The sequence below is a fragment of the Rosa rugosa genome, chromosome 2 (assembly GCF_958449725.1).
Source record: "Rosa rugosa chromosome 2, drRosRugo1.1, whole genome shotgun sequence".
NCBI lineage: Eukaryota > Viridiplantae > Streptophyta > Magnoliopsida > Rosales > Rosaceae > Rosa > Rosa rugosa.
Genome location: NC_084821.1, coordinates 45,545,992 through 45,566,947, shown reverse-complemented (window position 1 = coordinate 45,566,947; position 20,956 = coordinate 45,545,992). Strand labels below are relative to the sequence as shown.

Below are 20,956 nucleotides of genomic sequence, written 5' to 3'. Positions count from 1 at the left end.
AAAAGGATACCCCTTGTACACCCTCTCTCAACCTAGAAGATCACTCTACCCCAAGAGCTATACACGCCCTTGAACACAACTCCCCCTATCTTCTACATCTTGAAGACCCTTGGAGTTGCTCCTTAACCTCTCCCTGCTTGCCTCCACACAAGCTTCATGTATTTATACGATTGATAGAAGTCTCTAGACTCACTTCATCAATGCTCATTCATGAATCAACCACTCATCTCCCACATTAACTCCCTAGGAAGACTAAAAGGTCAATACATGAATTTAACCATGCATTTATTCCCAATGCATCAACTTGACCATGCATTTATACCCAATGCATGCATGCACTTGACCATGCACCAATTTTCCATGCATAAGTTGTCACCTTGAATGCACAAACAATTAATACCATGCAAAATATCTCCACCAAAGAGGGATAGGCACCAAACCCAACACCACATCCATCAAATTAACACCACCTTTCTTTTGTTCTAATTAATTAACAATTGCTTGACAAATGGCAAACAACCTCACCAGAAAAAGAAAAGAAATTGGAACTATGAAACATTTTGTTCTTCCAAACAGTACTGTGTAATCAAATATGAAATAGCAAGATAGGGGTGAGCTCTAGGCCAAAAGAAAAAAAAAATAGGGGTTGTTGTTGGGTCAATTATTCCTTGGAATATTGAAAAATCTTCCTTTCTCTTTTTCTTTTTCTTTTTGCTTTCTTTCTTTTGTTTTATTTTTCTTTTCTTTTTTCTCAGTTATGTACAAATGGAATCCAGTGAACAGAAAAGTCGAGAGTTTTCTAATAATCGATGATGGGCTCCCCAATATTCAAATTTCTCTCTACCTTCCATGGCAAGTTAAATAGCTTGGCCAAGATGAACTTGAAGATCTTGTTCACATTGATGTTGTGGGTTGCACTTGAGAAGAAAAGGGTCGCCTTCATAGCTTTTGCATAAGCCCTCGCCTGCATATAAATACGATCACAGTTTCATTAGTTATATGTAATTTTCTGCAACTTTTAGTGCGCAAGTGGCTCTCATGCAGTCATGCTTTATCCTTTTTCACGCGGAGAGAGAAAAAAAAGAAGAAGAAGAAGCATATGTTGTTGTCAGAATTGACTCCATGGTCTTCATAAGACTTTGGTCCCAAATAATAGATCTAGACTGATTCTAATATTTAAAAAAAAAAAAAAACAAACAAACAGTGTCACACAATCTGTCTTATTATTTCGATGAGAAAATGTGAGTAAGAAATTACTGAATCACTAGCACGATGAGGAGAATCATAACCTAAGAATTTGCCGGAGATTTGGGATATGACCAAATGAAACAGTTACATCTTTAGGATCCAAAAATTTTGGGATTTTGTTTTGACATCCTAGCATTTCATTTTTTCCATATACGAGCTTTACTCAGGAACTCATTTGCTTTTAACAAGTAACAGAATTATTGAATTATTAGCACTGGTTAAAGCAGCTAATGTGTTTACCTGGGTAATAATTGTCCATTGCAGATCTGGAGGAAGTCTCACAAAATCATCAAATTTTGTCCCAATTAGTATGGGAATTGCAGTCTGCAAGTTGAGAAACAGAAAGCAACAACTCAGTCATGTTCTATGGGACGAAAGTGATCAATGCGCATTAATATATAGGATCCCTTTACTGGGCCAAGCATCATATTCACCATCAAACTTTTATCATCATTAATACTACTGAAAATGCTAAGGAATTAATGATGGGGTTTACTAATAACTTTAGTACCTGATTCCATTTTCTTGCTTCACTGTACCATCCAACGACACTGAAAATTCACAAAAAGAGCACCAAATCCCATTAGTATATTTAACCATGGACATAATGAACGACCTGTACATTTTCACTCAAAAATTATGAACACACCTATTGAGCGTACACCGACTAGTAAGATCAAACATGAACAGAATCGCCACTGCATCTTTACAGGCAATCGGAACATGATCCAGCGAATTCCTATCGCCTACAACCATTGATTCACAGCATGATGAACACATTAATCAACAAGTTATACTTTCGTTATGTCAGACTGTTTGACAAGAAAACATTTGTATATATGCGCATACCTCCAACGTCCCAAAGACTACAGGAAATCCGAGCACCTTGAACCATCAATGTTTTATCCATTAAACTCACTCCTGTCATCTCCAAACTTTGTTCTTCTTGTTCATCCCCAACATATTTAATCTTCAACAGCAAAAGGAAACACAATTAATTCAAGTTCATCAGTAGCCAAAATAACTAAACTAATTAAACCAAGAAACTAATTAATTGATTACCATAAAGCTTGTCTTTCCAATCTGGCAATCACCCAACAAACTGATCTTCAACCTCACCAAATCCTCATCCGTACTCTCATAACTACTCGTCGTCGGCAAAGCCGCTTCTATGGCCTCCCGCGGCGGCGACGAAGACTCTCCTCTTGTCAATCTCCGGTACCGGATTCTTTGCCTCCCGACCGAACAAACAAGAATTTTATCCCAAATGAACCGGAAAAACTCCCGGATAATCGAAACCCTGTCTAGAACACTCCACCGGAAGTTGATGTGAACTATTTTCCGGCAAACCAGTTGCGTCATCTTTGCAATAGCTTCACGTATACTTCTGGCCATGGAAACTCAGATTAGGCTGCTGTAATTTTTTCATAGCTAGCTTCAATGTTTGTGTTTGGTCTTTGGTTTTAGATACGTGAAGAGGTTTTTAACTAACCCAATATCCAATGCTAGGAAAGGTCCGAAGGCGACTGAGTAGCTAAGCTTCGCTAGTATGGAGGGAGGGACAGTTGACCGGTATTTTATTTGGGGCTGATTCCCAAACAGTCCAAAATGCCGGCTTCTTGAATACTTCGACACAAGGGTAGTTCCGTCAATTGCCTGGCGTGGCGGGTAGTCTGGTAACTTCGTGAGAAAAGGACAAGACGTTTCGAGGGGGATTAGGGTTTTAATTATAAACACATTTTTTTAAAAGGAATAAAACTTTGTGGACATGCACAGTGCACCAAAAGGAAAGCTGCTTATTGTAATAGGCTGTGTTTTAGATAAGAGAATCGAGAATGTGACCTTTGCAATATATAATAGGGCAATGATATAGGGCCTCAATCAGGCTTAAGATTTGTGGCCTTAAATCCTAGATGTCATGTCATGTAAGCAAATTCAAATTTTATTTTCAATTCCACATAATAAATCTTGTCACATCATACTATTGCAACACCAACTTTACCCTTTTAAATTTCCTTTTAGATGTTAGGGGATGAATCAATTACATTAAAGAATTAAATTAGGTGACGAAAAAAAAAGATAAGCTATTAATTATGTATTCATTTAAGAGATATGTCTATAAATTCTTTGACAATTATTTTTCTTCATTTAATTAAATTCTTTCCTATAATTTTTCTTTCCAAATAGCATCAATATAGTCAAGAAATAGGCATTAACTTTTCTTTTCAAATATTGATTAATTTCCTCCAAAAAAATAGCATTAATAAATTGAATTTGAAAAATACATATGTCCAAATTAAGAGGTAAGAAAAAATTTCATCGATTAATTATCATCTACAAATCTAAATATAAGGAAAAAAAAACAAACAAAAATAATAATAAACTCAAAATATAACATGTAAACCCTAGCTACATATAGAGAAGAAAAAAAAAATTAACATAAGAATACATATAATCATATGAATATGTACTTTTCACATTATACTTTCAAAATTTACAAGAACCCAACAAATGTTGAATTCATATACATGTGTTATGCAAATCTATTGATCGAGTGTATGTGCAAATCTATTGACTGAATTACATGAATTTTTTTTCCATTCTTGATTGAAGAAAAAAATTGTTGTTTAAATCTAAGCATGAGAGTAATGAAAAGAAAAAATGAAAAAAAAAAAACCAAAATAATTTTTGTTTAGAAGAAAGCCAAAGTAACTTAGATTCATTAGATTTTGGAAGGATAAGATTGTCTTTTTCTCAAGAATTACATGAATCTTAGGCCTCATTGAGGCCACAAATCATTTTCCTACATAATATGCGACTATGCGATCTGCAAAGTGTAGGGTGTGAAACACAGTGCAGAGTAAAGAACTATCTGATATAGTTTTAGACAAGGCAGGAACGCTGCACCAACTTTTTTTTTCAAAAAAAAAAAAGAAGACCTATCTAATATAGTTTTGGTATTCTTGTTGCCAAGAGTGAAGTTTTCTTTCTTTCCAAAAAGAAAAGCCAAAATGAGATTAGGAAAAATGAAGAACTAATTGACTTTGCCCAGCTTTTTAGATGTGTGATGTCAAAGCGATTAGTGAAGGTTTGTTTTCGACAATTGTTATGTTTATCTACAAGTTTGTACAATCGAATGACTTTTCTTAGCCTTATAAATTTGTAGTACGTATCCTGTGTTTCTGAAAACATGTTCATATAATTATAGTTTTCCCAAGAAATGATCCATGGGTTTACTACATGAAATGAAATTATCAACATTTTGGATTAATAATATAGTGATCATCACAGTAACATTTCCTGCCGTAAAAGCTAATTAGGAAAATGCTCATTTATCCAATTTTAGCTTAAAATTTGTCCACTTGCTCCACCAACTATTTTTAAACCCCATTTACCCAAAACACTCTAAGGGATTATTTCCCCTTTACCCAATTAATTCTTTTTTATTTTTTTTTGAGACTTTTTTGCCCTCTCCTTCTTTTTCACTTAGAGGGAGAAGTCATCCTCCACCTTGCCGACCTCTGGTGACCAGTGGCAGGGCGCCGTCGACCGGTGACCGGAATCCGGCAACCGGTGACTGGAATCCGGCGAACGCTGACCGGAATCCGACGATCGGTGACCGGAATCCGACGATCGGTGACCGGAATCCGGCGACCGGTCCCTAATAATATCCAGTAACCATATTATTGCCCCCCAGTAATCATATTATTGCCTCCCAATAATCATATTATTGCCTCCCAAAAATCATATTATTGTCGTCCAGTGAATTGTATGAACTCCCAAAACCAAAATGAATACACTACAGGCACAATTGATCAATTTATAATCATATTATTGGCTCCCAATAATCATATTATTGCCCCCCAATACAAAGTCCAATGTCTCTACTGCCTCCCAATAGACCACCAAAAATGCACCTTTTTGTAGGATTCACATATAATTTGACTTTAATACACAGAAAACAACATGTAACTTATCAAAACACCACACCATAGTGATCCCTGTCCCTCGTATCAAAGTCTACTGGGGGCCAATAATGTGTCTACTGCCCCCCAGTAGACCATCAAACAAACCCCACAGTTACATTGCAATGTCAGATTACTTACATTGTTGAACAGATAGTAGATCATTGGCCTCCAATCCAATAGACATTAAAAAAAAAAAAACTATTCCTTGCAAAAAAAAAAAAAACTAAACAACAATACTTAAAAAAAAAACGCAGCAACCGGAGTAATCCATGTCACTCCTCCGGCGACACCAGCAGCGCCGTCGCTCGGCCCAGACGAACGAGGACCTGCAGCGCCTGGGATATGCAAAGAGAGATGCAATGTCTCTGTGGCCGAGCACAAGAACCGAGGTGAGGAAGAATTCTTACAAGTCGGGGGGGGGACGCCGACGCTCCTATCCAACCCGAATTCCCACATCGGGACCAGCGCCTCCGGGAGCTTCCAGCACGAGCAGCAGCGACTGGGACGATGGGCTTTGACGGTGGGCTCAAGGTCGGCGAAGATTACTCCTGGGATATGCTTGCCAGCACCGATCTCGGAGAAGAAGATGGTGGGCTCGAGTTTGGCGAAGATTACGCCTGGGACATGCTTGCCGGCACCGATCTCGGAGAAGATGGTGCTGAAGGCGTCGTGGCTCGACATCTGGCCGTCCGGCTGGGGGGGAAGGGGGAGAGAGAGAGAGAGAGGGAGAGAGAGAGAGAAATCGGTGAGGGGGGAGAGAGAGAGAGATTAAAATGAGGGTAATTATGTCAGTAGAAGTTAGATTGGGTAAATGGGGTCAAAAAACTGTTAGTAGAGCAAGTGTGCAATTTTTAAGTTAAAATTGGGTAAGTGGTCACGGCCCAGCTAATTAATTGGTTTTGTCTTTTGTCTGAACTAGCTAATCCATGGATGGCATGATTCCTAGCCTGACACAAGCAATTAGAAATTGCTGTGCCACTTTGATTGGTAGATCTAGATCAGTGGAATTTCAGCCTTTTGGAATAAAGGAAAAACCCTTGAATCCCATCACAATGACTCAAAAACCCCACTCTTTTTCTTCTTTCACTAGCAAGAGAATCTGATAAAATAACTAAAAGGAATTACTTTCTATTGGTCATTTGATTGCTTGGTATGATGGTATCGTGCCTTCTCCTCTACTCTACTTTCGGTGATTCATATTATATTTTTCAATAAGGTTAAAAACAGTATGTATGAATGTAATGTTCTAAAATATGATTTTTCTCTAAACGATTATTAAAGCATGTAACAATCATGACCTAATGAAAGTAAGGAAAATGAGAAGGAAAATATCTTCGTTATTTTTTTCTTCTGTGTTCTAAAGGTGCAATTAGTTGTGCTTAACCAATAGCCCCTTGTATTAGTCTAGAAACTCTAGCATTAATTTGTGGACCATTAGCAATGAAATTTCACTTAGATATTTTGAGATTAAAGTCATATATATGGATAATGGAAAGTGGCGCATTAGCGAAGGGATGTATCTAAAAAATAACACGTAGGTAAGTAGGTTGTTTACTACTAAAAAAGTCAAAGTTTTTTGAGATAGAAGTTTTGATTTGTTAGGTTGTGCATTTGATTTAGTTAAAGATAATATAGATGCTAGACAAATTAGTATTAATTAGTTGTATGTGAAAAGGGTAATGTAGGAAGAAGTTACAAATTCTCTCAATAATTGTATAGATATATGTATATTTGTTAAAGAAGCCATGCATCTCTTTGCTAGTAAAGTTGAAGTTAGTTTTGTTGTAACAAGATGATGATGGTACTCGCGATCGAGTTGATGATTATGAACATTCTAAGGTTTTGCCCATCTAATTTAATGTTAAAAGAGGTCAAATTTGACTATGCAAACCAAAACCAAAGAAAAATAGGTAGAAATGCACATTTTCTCTCTCTTTTCAAGATGATGCTGAAAGGGGTTGTAGTGGTCGATGGTCACCGTCCTTCCATTTGTCCAATTGATAAGTTTAATCAGCATCCATTTGGTGGGGAAGTCACTATATAGAGAGGTCTTATGTGTATGGACCTCGCTCTATAGAACCTCCTAACCACCCAAATTTTTAATCATGGAGTTGGAGTATGAAAAACTAGTACCCAACCATATATCTGGTATAGTTTGGAGATTGTTTAAGGGAAGTGTTAGCATTGAATGATTAAATCATGCAAGGTAGTTAACAATTCAACATCAACCAAACATAGGAACAGATTCTGTCAACAAAAAACTAACATAGGAACAGATTTTGAAAGAGGGAAAAGCAAAAGAGAGGAAAAGAAGTATGATTAGGTGTGTTTTGGAATTTCCGTGCCAGACATTGATGCTCAACCAAAACACGTGTTGACACATCAAAAGAGAAGGAAAAGGGTTAGTATGAATGATGATGGATGCATGATGCTGCCAACAAGTTATTAAATTCAGTCATGGACCCTTGAAACTGGTCTCTTATACTCAACCTCAATAGTAGGTGTAGAAAACATTAGAGATAACATTAGAGATTTAGAGATAATTCTAGCCAACAAAAAAAAACATTCGAGATAACGTGAAAGAAGAAGGGAGAACAAGTCTCGATAATGGGAGAGAAAAGTGAGTTATAGATTTTTTTTTGTTTATTTTTTTAATAAAATAATATTTTGTAAATGTCATAATTGTCCTTGTGATTTAATTAATTTTCAAAATTTTTTAATCTACTAGAGTCATTTCTGTCAAAATTTTTCATTTTGACTAACAAACCCTCTTCTCTTAATAATAATATAGATATAGATAACTCTATGCAGTTAATTAGGCAGCCATTGCCAAACTTGGTTGAAAAATTATGACTTAACCAAATAATTGGTGGGTTCAAATAATGAGAAAAAAAATACTCAAGGACAAATAGTTTCTTTCAAGCTTGGAATGAGGTGTTTTAGATTGCAGGGACCTACTAGCTCAAGGAATGAGATGGATCATTGGAAATGGAAAAAGCATCAACTCATGGACCTTCAATTGGGTTTTCCCCTTTCCTCCTGTAAACCTTCTCTCATACTCTCAAAAAGATAATATTAATTGGAATGAGACTATTTTTAACTGTTTGATTGGAAACAATTGGAATAAACATAAATTAGCTTCTTCTTTTTCTTTTCTTTTTACCATGATATTGTTGATCAAATTATTAGTATCCCCATTCCTTTTTATGATCAGGAAGATGAACTCATTTAGGGCCGACTTCAAATTGTTGATTTTCAATAAAAACTGCCACTTGGCTACAAGGAAAGGATCAAACTGATCATCATAATGCTGATCTGTTAAGGAAAATGTGGAGGCTTAATATACCTCCTAAAGTCAAAATTTTTAGCTGGATGCTCATCATAAGAGGAAGACTTAAAACTAGGGATAGATTAACTAGATTTAGTTTGCTAAATGATAATGTTTGCCACTTATGTAAAAATGACAATGAAACTGCAGATCATATTTTTGGCTCTTGTGATGTTACTATGGCTATCTGGAGATTTGCAGGTCTAATTGACATTACTGATTGAAATTAATGATGGTCTTTTCACAAATCTCAGAAAATTTATTTATCAATAAACCTTATGATCATGATTCATTTGCCAAAAATACTCATGTTATGTTCGTAAATTTGGAAAGGCATAAATGATTTAATTTTTAGGAATGCTAGCTACACTAATCCTCTTAGTGTAGTTCATGTTGCTTCTACCTATTGGAATTTATATAGGAGTCACAACTCGGATTGTGGGGGATAAACAAATAAAAACCAACATTCCATCATTAAATGGCATCTCCCATGGCTTGGGCCCGAAAAGAATTGGGCTGGGCCTTAAACTGTGGCTGTGGTATCCTTGTCTCTTGGGATTATGTTTGGGTTTGGCCCAAGTTGTTTTATTTTTATTTTTTACAATTTTTATTTTTTTATGTTGTCGTTGGATGCGTTTTATGCGCCCAATAAAATCCTACATATATTGTGTAGGCCTAATCGGGCTTCCTGGGTATGCACTCTAAGTGCCTTGTCTGCTCTAGGTCGGCGGCAACTTATTTGTTTCGTCAAATGGGCGCTGCCGCCTAGTGGCAGGGTGAGACTAAGTGCCGTCGGATTTACTTTTCGGCAGCAACATAGGAGGAAAGTTGTGCTAAAGCAGGTAATTATGCTATGTTGTACGCGGGGTACATATCGAGTTATCTTTCTGCTATGTCACTGCTATGTTAAAGCAAATGGAGTAGCTATTGCACTCTTTGCTTATTGGTGCTTGTTAGAATACAAGTCTTCTGTAGAGATTTCTGATATTATTTCGGAAAAGTTTCTAGATGCTTATGGTAATTAGGGGTTTAGGCTCAATGTCCCCCCTTGTATTCGACAGTTTCATTAATCAAGGCTTGAGGGCAGCCACACCAGCCCTTTATTCAAAAAAAAAAAAAAGGCATACATCTCCCACGGCTTGATAATTACAAAATCAACTTTGATTAGGGCTGGCAATTCCCAACACGACTTGATAACACAATTTGAAAACTGCAGGAAATAAAACGGGTTGAACCCGCATGATTAAAAAGCGGGTCGACTGCGGGTCAACTTCTCATGACCCATTTAATAAACGGGTCGGCCGTGGGCAACCCACTAACACGAAGTGAACCTGTATAACCCATTTATTATTATTGGATTGGTGAACTTGAAATATTTTCCTCCATCATTCTTTGATTTAATTATTCATGAATTATATATAATTATTTTGTTGTGGAGTATTTAGTGAATTTAATCAGTTTATCTATTTTTTTTTTAAGGATTAAATACTGTTTAGTCCTTGAACTTTTACTAAAAAAACACTTCAGTCACTGTCTTTTTAATTTCACATATTTAATCCTTGTACTCTCAATTTTGGACCAATAGGTCCATTCCGTTACTCTCTATCCAAAAGCTCCGTTAAGTTGCTGACATGACATTCCTTTCGCGCCAAAATGTCTATTATACACTCACTTACTTTTTTTTAATTTAATTGTCTCTCTCTCTCTCTCTTTTTTTCTTGTTTATTTCTTCTTCCGATGCATCATCGAGCACCTCGACCCCATTGGCACTCCTTTTTCTTGGTTGTGAAGTTTGTGCTTCAATTCCGTTGCTAGTCCCTTCTCCAAGTTGATCAGCGAGTGCATGCACAATCTTCTCAAGCGGACCAAGTGCCGCAATGCCAATGTTAAACAAATCTTACACAATCAAAACAAATCAATCAAAAAGACAAATTCAATCCAACAACAAAGCAAGTATCTCAGTATATGTTAAGTTCACTACCTCTTTTGTGAGCCACTATAGAGCATCCCAATCAATCTCTTCTCTCACAAAAAGTTCCTCATACTTCTCTAAACCAAGACTACGTAGCCACTCAACAACTTGCCCAGAAACTTGAGGCCCCATTGCGTCATCAGCAATTTCACTCCCCTTTTGTTTCTATTGAAAATGAAACACCTACAGTAAAATTAGCACTCGCAATCAAAAAGACCAAATAATCTTTACAATCTAGAACACTTTAAATTTACATCTAGATGTTGAATTTCTTGTTTGTCAAGACAATCATTGGTGTGGAGCTGTCTTTCTTCATTGCTCAACTCAAAAATGTCAATCCCTTGACAAAATCATCAAGAACGCTGTCTGGCGCAAGCACTCTCATTTGGTCTCCGCCTGTGAATTCGCCCTCAACAAGCTCGACTCCCTCTCCGAATCTCCCCTCAAAGACCCCAACTCTCCCATCATCATATTCCTATTCGCCGACGCCGAGGCCGTCCTCACCATCGACTAAGCCCACGCCAAGGTCGTTGAGTTCCGCCATCGAATGCTCCTAGCTCTTCTCCCTCGGTCTCTTCCACGGTAAGATCGACACCGCCGCACCCAAGTTCGTACTCTTCAATCTCATCGACTCCATCTGCAAGTGCGGCTGGCTTGGCGACGAGGCGATCTAGCTCGCCGTCCTCAAACTTCTGCTCGCCACCGTTAGATTGTTGTTAGTGGCTATCAGAGGGGATTGCTTGGTGAGTATTGTGAGGACTTGTTATAATGTGTACCTTGGTGGATTGAATGGGACCAATCAGATCTGTGCCAACTCGATTTTGGCTCAGATAATGGTCATTGTCTTCACCAGAGTGGAGGCCGATGCTATGTATCTCTTCATTGTCTTCATCTAGATGCAACTTTTGGGAGCGGCGAAGTAGATGCGGCCTGAAGAAGAAGAAGAGGGGAACAACTTAGGGTTCGGCAAAGACTGGGAAGAGTAGATAGCAATTTCCACGATTAAAAAAAAAAAAAACTAAATTTTAAAAAATAAATAAATGAGGGTATAATTGACATAGTGGCGAGGAAGGAATGTCACGTTAGCAATGTAACGGAGCTTTTAGATGGAGAGTAACAGAATGGACCTATTGGTCTAAAGTTGAGAGTACAAGGATTAAACATGTGAAATTAGAAGGACATGGGACATAAGTGTTTTTTCAGTAAAAATTTAAGCACTAAACAGTATTTAATTTTTTTTTTAATTAAATGGGTTGCAACGTTAACCCTTAAATGAGTTATTTTATCCAACACGATACGACCTATTTATTAAATGAGTTAAGCGGGTTGAAAACGGGTAATCCATTTAATAAACAGGTTGGGTTTGAGTTTAAATTTTCGACATGATTATTAAATGGGTTGGGTTTGGGTTTGTCTCATGTGACACGAAAAATACCTTGACCCGACACAACACGACCCATTGATAGCCTTAACTTTGATGGCTTGGTTAATGAAGCAACGTCTTCAGCAACTAGCTTCATTATCAGATATCAACATGGTGTTCCTATTGTGGAAGGTGCCAAGTGTGTTGGAAAAATCTTTGTTTCAACGATTGAAGGAGTTGCTCTAAGACAATGACTAATTAAAGCAAAAGAGAAGAACATCAAGAAAATCATGGTGGAAGGAGACTCCAAGTTGGTCATTGATTGCATCCAAGACAAATGTGATACTCCTTGGCGACTCAAGGCAATCATTCAAGACATTAAGAAGATCGCTAGCTGCTTTAAATGCTTCTCTATTAACCATGTGAAATGTAGTCCTTTTCGATCAAATTGGGTTGGGTTGTATTAGAGGTTCAACCTTATAATTTTACTTCTTTATAAAATAAAATAAAAACTCTATGCGTTACTTATATTAGACACACTGATCTTGTGCTTCTCTATTATTTGATTATATTGAAGAGAATTAAATCTTCGAAGCAAACAATCCTAACTTAATTTTTCACCTTCTTTTTTGACTTCGTGCTATCTCCATTATCTTGTGTTGTTAGTGATTATTATTCGAGGAAAAGGTCCTTGGGTTAAGGCAAATGGTGAGGGGGAATTGATAATTAGGTTAGAACTAGTTTAAGTCAGGCGTTTGATCCTCACTTGTGTTGTAATAATAATAACTAGACGGGCCTCACACACTATGTGTGTGCAAATTGATATAATTTTTTTTTTAAACAGGGAGTGGGAAGGATTTATTTATTTATTTTTTGGGTTATTATCACAAATGGTACCTGAACTATACCTCAATCTTATCGATGGTACCTGAACTTCAATTTTGATTACAACCAGTACCCGAACTTTTCGATTTCATTTTAAATGGTACCTAGAGCCACATCCGGTCACTATTCCGACTAAAAACGGCATGGGAGGCGATCATAGTGATGATTTTTGATGATTTCAAGGATTGCAATCATATATAGTACGTGATGATTTTTTGGTAATAGACTTGCCTTGAACTTGTTTTTTTTTGTTTTTTTTTTTTAGATTTGGATTTTTCGGCCGGAATAGTGACCGAAGGTGGCCTTAGGTACCATTTAAAATGAAATCGAAAAGTTCGGGTACCGGTTGTGATCAAAATTGAAGTTCAGGTACCATCGATAAAATAGAAGATAAGTTCAGGTACCATTTGTGATAATAACCCTTATTTTTTTATAGGAGTGGGTAGTTTTTTACGGAAGTTGATAGTTCTTTTCACGTACTTATCTGTTTCTCACTTTCACCATTCTTTTTTTTTTTCCTATTTCTGTTTATTTTATAATTTGACTATATTACTCCTATCCATTTTATGAGTTTTAAAGTTTTTTAATATTTTATGGTCATTTTGGTACATTTTTTCTATTTTGGCTAATAAAGACTCTTCTCTCAATAATAATAATAATAATAATAATAATAATAATTCGGGTCCATATTTTGTCATGGACCTTCTTCGTCTCTTCATGCTTCCCCACATCAATCATTGCAGCCCCTTGAAAGTTCAAACTTGTGTTCTTGACCATGACAGACTCTCTAATCTCATTCCTATTCTGCATAGGAATCAACTAGACTATTCTCTTAAGTTGCAGATTTCATTCACAATAAGCCTTGGGACAAAGCTAAACTTTTAATTATTCTGCCCCAAGATGTTGTTGATAAAATCTTAGCTATTCCTTCACCAATTTATAATTATCCCAATTCTTTTATTTGGGGCCCTTCTAGTTCAGGTCTTTTATTGGTTGCAGAAAACATAGAATATTGGAATATAGAGCCTCATTTTAAAATTGATGTGCAGAGCTGGTGCAGACTAAAACAAATGTCAGTATTAACAACATTCGGCTCAGAGCCACAAGCCATCATTTGCCGAAACACATCCAATGCTTGGTAACCATGTCCTCTCTGCGCATACCCTGCAATCACAGCACTCCAAGTGACAACATTTAACTCGATCTTCTCCTCCCTTATCTTTTCAAATAAACCAATAGCATTCTTAAATCTAACAATATGAAAATACCCAATAACCATAGCATTCCATGAAACCACATCCTTATCCTTCATCCTATCAAACACGAATTGGATCGATCATGACTATTATGTCACAAGTTCCACAACCCAGCACCGTCCATGAATTAATGGTTGAGAATGCTCTACAACCACTTAATCTCCGGCTCCGTCACGACATTATCCACCCCAAGCTCGCCGGCTGGCTCCGCTACATGGACTCCCTCCTCGAGTAGCAGCATTGGGCCATCACTATGAAGAGCTCCTGATCCATCGCTTTACACCACCGCGACCACTCCGTCACCTTCATTCACTCACCAGGCCACATAGACTTCTACAACGAAGTTTCCACCGCCGCGACTCGGACTCTAGCGCTCTAACTAGAGAGAGAGAGGGAGAGAGAGATCGGTGAGCGAAACCGGCTCCGGTCTATATATCGGAGGGATGAGAGAGAGAGAGTGTGTGTGGCTTTGGGCGAAGGGATGAAATAGAGTGGCATGATAGTAGTTTATTAATTAGGTTGCGGGCAAAATTGTCATTTCACTTTAAATTGGGTGAATAAAAATCTGTTGCTCGGGTAAGTGGGTTAATTTTAGCTGATTTTGGTATTTTGAGTCAAAGACCCTTTTATTTTTACTACAAGGCAATATCCCAGTGGGAGCTTCTATTCATACCTCCCAAATTGTTATTTGCACCTCTACAAAATTTTTTTCTCAAAATTTTCCAATTTTATCCCTCATTGGTGTTTCTTTCTACACCTCATTGCTTTTCAATTTGCACTAGCCCTTTCTACCTTCAACAACCACTTTGAAACTACTGCCGTCAAGACCAGATCGCATGGCCCTTATTACTTTTAATCCTCTATCATGGCCACTAAGGCCTCATTTGGTTCACGGAAATAAAAGTAATTCCTTTGTATTTCCCATAGGAAGGGAAATGAAATTTTCCAACAACTTTCCATTCCGATGTTTGGTAACGTAAGGAAAGTTATCAGGAAAATTGTTAAAAAGTTTGTAAATAATGTAATAAAATAATATGTTGTGAGTAATAAATGCAAGGAAAGAAGGAGGGAGAGTGATTCCTTTGGGGTTTGGAAGGAACCACTTTCCCCCTTATTTTCCCTTCCTTCAGGAAATGATTTCCTTTCCTTTTGCATCCCAAACGCAGGAAAGGAACTTCCTTTCCTGATGCTTACTTTAAGCGAACCAAACGTGGCCTAAGAAGAAACTGGTTCCCTTTCTTTCTATTGAAAAAAAAGAAAAAGAAAAAAAAGCAGGAAAAGAAGAAACTAGTTTTGTACTGTGGTGTTCGAAATGAAAATGTTTGATTGAAACTTGATGGGACCAACTGAAAATTTAACTAGAGAATTAAAGATGATGATAGTAAGTCAGTTGGTCCTCTAGAGATGATTGGTGCATTTAATTAATTGGTCTTTGACAACTTACACAAAAATGAAATTGGGTAGCTGGTGTGTGAAATGAAGACCCACCATGCCAATATATCTCTACCTCCTCAACTCATTACCACGTTGTTCCTCCATTCTTGCCGACTCCCTCGTCCTTAACTTCCTAAAAACTTTCAACCATTTTCATTTATCTACTCCATTGCTCATATCTTTCGTTCTTGTCTTCATTGGTCTTTTTTTTTTTTCCTTAAGGGCAAAATAGGATTTAAAAAATTACAAAAAAATAGGGAGGTCAACGTACCAATTTGAGAGGTATGAATAGAAACTTCCTATCCCAGCAAAGAAAAAAAAAAGCTTAAAAAAAAAAAAAAACTACTTGGGCGTTATGTCATGAGGAACAGCTTGACACTCCTGAAACCGTTACTTCGCATTCTCGTTGATACAAAACAGATTCGAAATTGCAGGTTGACTCAATATTCGTGACTCTCACTACACCTCTCCCATAGAAACCATTCTAGACGAACATGCAGCGATAGACAGACAAAATCAACCAGGTAAAAACCACCTAAAAATAAAAGAGGCAGCCCAATTTTTTGGGCCAGTGTTGGAGCCCAAACCGCGCAACCTAGACGTAAAAAAAAAAAGCTCTGAAAGCTCAGCTGCCTAGCTTGTAGCTTTGGCTTCCCGTCTCAGTTCTTTTAACAGGTAATTGATATTGGTTGGGATTTCCTAGTTTTCATACAAGCTCTCTGTGCAATTTTACCCTATTCGTGTGTCTCAGGACCAATCTAGTTATCTTGGGTTCCCTATGGATTCCGAAGCAGAGGCTCTTGAGGAGAAGTTGATGTCTTTGCTCGGTCAGCTCAGAGCTGAGTGTGCCATTCTTGAAAGAGTGGTCTACAAGAACAAGAATCAGCATAGACGTTCCTCTTACTTCCAGTACCTAATCAAGGTCTACAACTTCTACACCCTCTGTTCATGGTTTTGTGAATTCTCTTAGATTTTTAATTTTTTTTTATATGTATCAATGTATGTGTATGTATGTATGTAAATCAGGTAAGGAGGGATTTGAGGCTTTTACAACCAACTAAGTTGGAGGAGATTTTGGGCTGCTGTTTCCAAAGTATCACTGGAAAGAGACCCAAGCAAAAGATGCATCTATTAGAAAGGTTAAAAAAACGAAATTGGAATTGTCATCACATGGGTCCTGTATAGATAAAGCCTTTTTTTTTTTTATACCCAGTGGGGAAACTTCAGTTGTGTGTATGATAGGGTTGGAAGTTTCACTGGCTTGATCACATTGTTAATATTTAATCACTTGTCAAACCCTTTTGTCACAGTTTGAAGAGAAGAAAATGTGAAAGTGGAAAATATAATTTCATGGAACGACTTCTGGGAGCTGCACGTCTTCTATCGCAGGTGCTTCTTGTTTTATCATATGAATTCAGTTTTGTCCTCTTTAATTGCACTTCTAGTATTATGGTTAACATTGTATTGTTGACGATCATATTCACGTAAGTAATGTTAATTGCTGTCTGTTTGATACAACTGCTGAAACCTTTCAGGTTTCTAATCTGCACTTGCAGAATAAATTAACGTTCTTTCGCCATTATAATTGACCTGAATGGTAATTTGGTGTTCATTAACAGTTAACTATGATCTGATAATGTGAACTAGGGGCATCTTTCATGTTTACTCTAATATCCCTTTGACCTGAAGAAATATGCATAAAGTGAAAAGCCAAAGATACCTTAGAACAAGGGACCGTGTGTAAATTTATTGACACTCTTTCTGAGCCAATGAACTCCATCCTTCCTGAGTATATAAAGATGTGTCTGACATGAGTGAATTCAAGTGCATGGTCCTTAACTCCTTATGTTGTGGAATGTGTCCTATAAATCATGTGTTTAAGTTTTAGTTGGAGAATACTGTAAATTGAGTTCTGTAACATGGCTAACTCGAATAAATATGTGTTTTCTTTCATAACCATATGTGGTGAATGATAGGAGTCATAGGAGAAGTCTTTATACTGTAACTAGTCCACTAATTATAATCTTTCTTCAGCTCTGAATCCAAAACATAGTTTTGTCATGAATTAGGCCTCCCTGGAACTTAATCCTGCAATGATTCTATAGTTATAGTGTGCACATGCTAGACTGGTCCAGCATGGAAATATTTTAATTATTTTGAAGTGTTAAACTGTGTTTTGTTTTTGTTGCAGATGGTTGAACCAATGTTGAAGGCTGCTATGTATCCTTTTCTTATTGGTTACATATAGTAAATGTATGGTATTATAAGATAGAAGAGAAGATTTGAAAGTTGATGAACTGGGTTGATTAATGTGGTTATCCAGCAGACTATAAAGATTTCCATATTTCCAAGGCATCCAAACCTCATCTATGACATAAGTTTCATACTACCGCAGTCTTGTCTATTTTATTTACCTGGTAGTCTTGGAATAAAAATCTTACATCTGAAGACCACAGCTCTGCAGAAGACTTTAAGAATTTTAGATGATATTTAGTTTGTGATGTAGTTTTTTTACTTTCACCAAATTTGTTTTGCTTTTTTGTTGCATTATGATTGTTTTTAACTTTGCCAAAGGCTTACTATGCTATCTTCCACTGATTGGGAAACTTTCAGAAACAGGCCTGTGCCGTTTCTATAATACATTAATACTTGGGTCTTCTAGCATATATTGAAACATGCATTATGTGGGTTTCTTACCCTTGACTTTTCTACAGTCAGATATCTACATTGCTGGCTCGATCTTTTTTCATGGGATTCTCTTTGACTATCTTAGCTTTGCTGGCACGACTTCGAGTTTTGGTTCAACAGGTATTTCCATGACCCTTTTCCAATATGTATAAAGATAATATGTACAGAGTATACATCAAGCCTAGTGGGTAATTTGTGACATATAAACTTGTCTGATCATTTCTTACTGTTAAATGCTGCACTCCATTTATGATTCCAGAATCCTGGGACTGATCTGCTGACTTCTCTTTTATGTCTTATATTCTACAGATTCTGCTTGATGTTGTTTCAGTATTCAACATGGTTTCTTCTCTCTCCCAAAAGAAGCAATCAGTTAAAATAAATCAAGAAGGAGTTGAGGTCAGGCCTTTTTTAGTTTTGGAAATTATGCTCATTGCAATTTGGTCCTAGATACCTTTTAGCTTTTTATTTATTATTATTATTTTAAATGTTTTCTTTTGTGCACAATTATTACAGGTCTTCAGGGAGTTTTACCCTACACAAGAGGATTTTATCACTCTGGAATGCGTGTGGAAATCTGATAAATTTGACTTGCTTGAGAGGACACATAAGAGCCAGATTGCAAGTCCGGGTGTGGATATTTCTTTAGGGACATCATCTGTGCTTTATCGAAGTATTGAGTCTTCCCTTGGAGGTCAGTGTATTTACCGTCATTCTTATTTTATCTTTCTATATATAAGCATATCATCCTTCAATATTATTCTTGTTTGCACGTCTCAATTTCTTTTTCATTTCCACCATTTTCACTGTTTAATATCTGTGACATGATTGATATATAGTCTTGGCTATCAGTCGAGGTGTGACTGTCTCTTCCATGTGGGTATTGATATTCAGTAGGCTGATAAATTTACCCTTTTTTCCCCTATTGTTACTGTTTTAGATGGGGGAGAAGGATGAGGGTTTGTTCGATATAATTTGTTACTGGGATATATTGTGGTCGTCAATTTCCTCTGTTTCTTGTGATATACCATGTTACAACTCTTCTTTGTTCAAATGGTTTGAAAGGCAACAATCTCTAGTTCTCTACTATGTAGCTTTATGTGTTACATTGTGAGTCTTCAGTTATTCTTTGACCTTTTTATGATGTTTCTGGAAACTGCTAGTTTAGGGGTTCTACATGGCTTTATGGGATGGTTTACACACCCGAAAATGTCAATCTACACTCCTTTCACTCTTCAGTTTGTTAAATTATTTAATTGACCATAATATCCTCAATCCAATGACGAAGTTTGCAAAACAATAGAAGTGTGTGATTGACAAATTGAAAATGAAAAATGAAAAAAGGGTGTGTAGATTGACATGGGTGTAACACCCCCTTAAGGTATACATAATTAACAAATCTGTGTTTCTCATAAAAACAAGACTCCTTTTAGGTATCTAAACACCCGCATAGAGACATAATGAGTTGTTCTTTGCACCTATCTTTGAGTGGCAGGAATAGATCTTATGCTGTAATTTTAGTTGTATGAGGAGATACTTTTCCTCCTCATTCCTAGAACGTTTTGTTTACTTACCACACCAGATAGAACCCAAGATAAAGTATCACTGGCTTACTTTAGGATTGTATACCAAGTTCTCGCGTTAATTCATTGTTTCCTGTAGTTTAATGTGATAACTAGCGTAATCTTGATTCTTTTTTTAACTTTTTGTTTGTGTTAGATGACGAAATGTCTGAGAGGCCAGATGAAAACCATACTGTTGAGCTCGATCAAGTTCAGGTCATGGAGAACAACATTAATCTATTGTCTGGTCCATCCAATGGTGATGATGTAAAGCTGGTTGAACCTTGTGGGGAGGGTTCAAACATGGAAGACACTCCTAGCAAAAAGCTTTCCCAAGAAGGTTGCTTGCCACAAGTCTCTTCAAGTTCAGAGGCATCAAAACTGAAGTCCGGACCGGTTAAAGTGGCATTCATACAAATTAAAAAACCCATAACATCATCTGCAAATACATCTGGACTCCATTCTAGAGAAACTGACATCATTAACCATAATAAGGAAGATCCATTGTTCAGCTTGCTTTCTAGTGCCAATGTAAAGAATAGTCTCTTCTGAGTAGTTTCTTCTTCATTGTAATCCTTGACATGAATGCCCAAGGAGCTTGAGCATCCATCTTTAATAGTTGTGTGGAGTTTTGCTCTCTCTTTTTCTTTGGCCACAAAGGAGTCGGTAAGGCAAATTAGAGACCCTGATCAAAATATTTCCAGGTTTCCACTAACGTTTTGCTCTGTTATTTCTATTATGAAGGCCATCTGCTGTATTGCGGATTTGCGGCTAAACTACATATTAGGCCAGCCTAACACAGCCATGCGAAAATAGAAATTTTCGTGTGCTTTATGCCAGATTGGTGCCGGTGACACGATTATATAAGCAACCTATCAAACTACTTGCCACAACCAGAGACTTGGAAAAAAAAGAAAAAGAAAAAAAAAGGTCATCCTATCAAACTGATCACTAGAATGGTGAAATTGAAGAAGTAATCAAAGCAATACATCGAACTTTAGATTGATTGGTGTGCGGTATTCTTTTTCCATTTCATGGAGATACTAAAGCAAGGTTTTAACGAGCGAAATTCTGTTACACACATGTATGTCATACACATAGAATTCTATCTAACGGTTAGTAATGAGAAGAAGGGGTCACTTATGACTTGCATCTCGTTAGATTTTGTGCGCGCAATACATGTATGTGTGTATAGTACTTGTTCCCATAAATAGCCCTGAAGTAATTTGCTTCATATATATTGAAATAGGGA

The 20,956-nt window shown here is 36.9% G+C and overlaps 2 protein-coding genes across 2 annotated transcripts; one reads left to right on the top strand and one right to left on the bottom strand.

The window, feature by feature from the left end:
- Positions 1-514: 514 nt before the first annotated feature.
- Positions 515-2,826, bottom strand: LOC133734554 (septum-promoting GTP-binding protein 1-like). The gene is made up of 6 exons (XM_062162182.1): positions 2,311-2,826; positions 2,098-2,218; positions 1,898-1,994; positions 1,760-1,799; positions 1,489-1,572; positions 515-964 (listed from the first exon to the last, which is right to left on the bottom strand). Exons 1-6 carry the CDS (start codon positions 2,641-2,643, stop codon positions 800-802), a joined length of 840 nt encoding a protein of 279 aa, XP_062018166.1. The 5' UTR covers positions 2,644-2,826; the 3' UTR covers positions 515-799.
- A 13,197-nt stretch (positions 2,827-16,023) lies between these two features.
- LOC133734551 (uncharacterized) lies at positions 16,024-20,401 on the top strand. Its single transcript, XM_062162180.1, has 9 exons — positions 16,024-16,129; positions 16,206-16,376; positions 16,481-16,593; positions 16,765-16,843; positions 17,646-17,674; positions 18,169-18,262; positions 18,452-18,541; positions 18,659-18,836; positions 19,862-20,401. The coding sequence occupies exons 2-9, from the start codon at positions 16,233-16,235 to the stop codon at positions 20,254-20,256; spliced, it is 1,122 nt and encodes a 373-aa protein (XP_062018164.1). The 5' UTR covers positions 16,024-16,129; positions 16,206-16,232; the 3' UTR covers positions 20,257-20,401.
- The last annotated feature ends 555 nt before the right edge of the window (positions 20,402-20,956 follow it).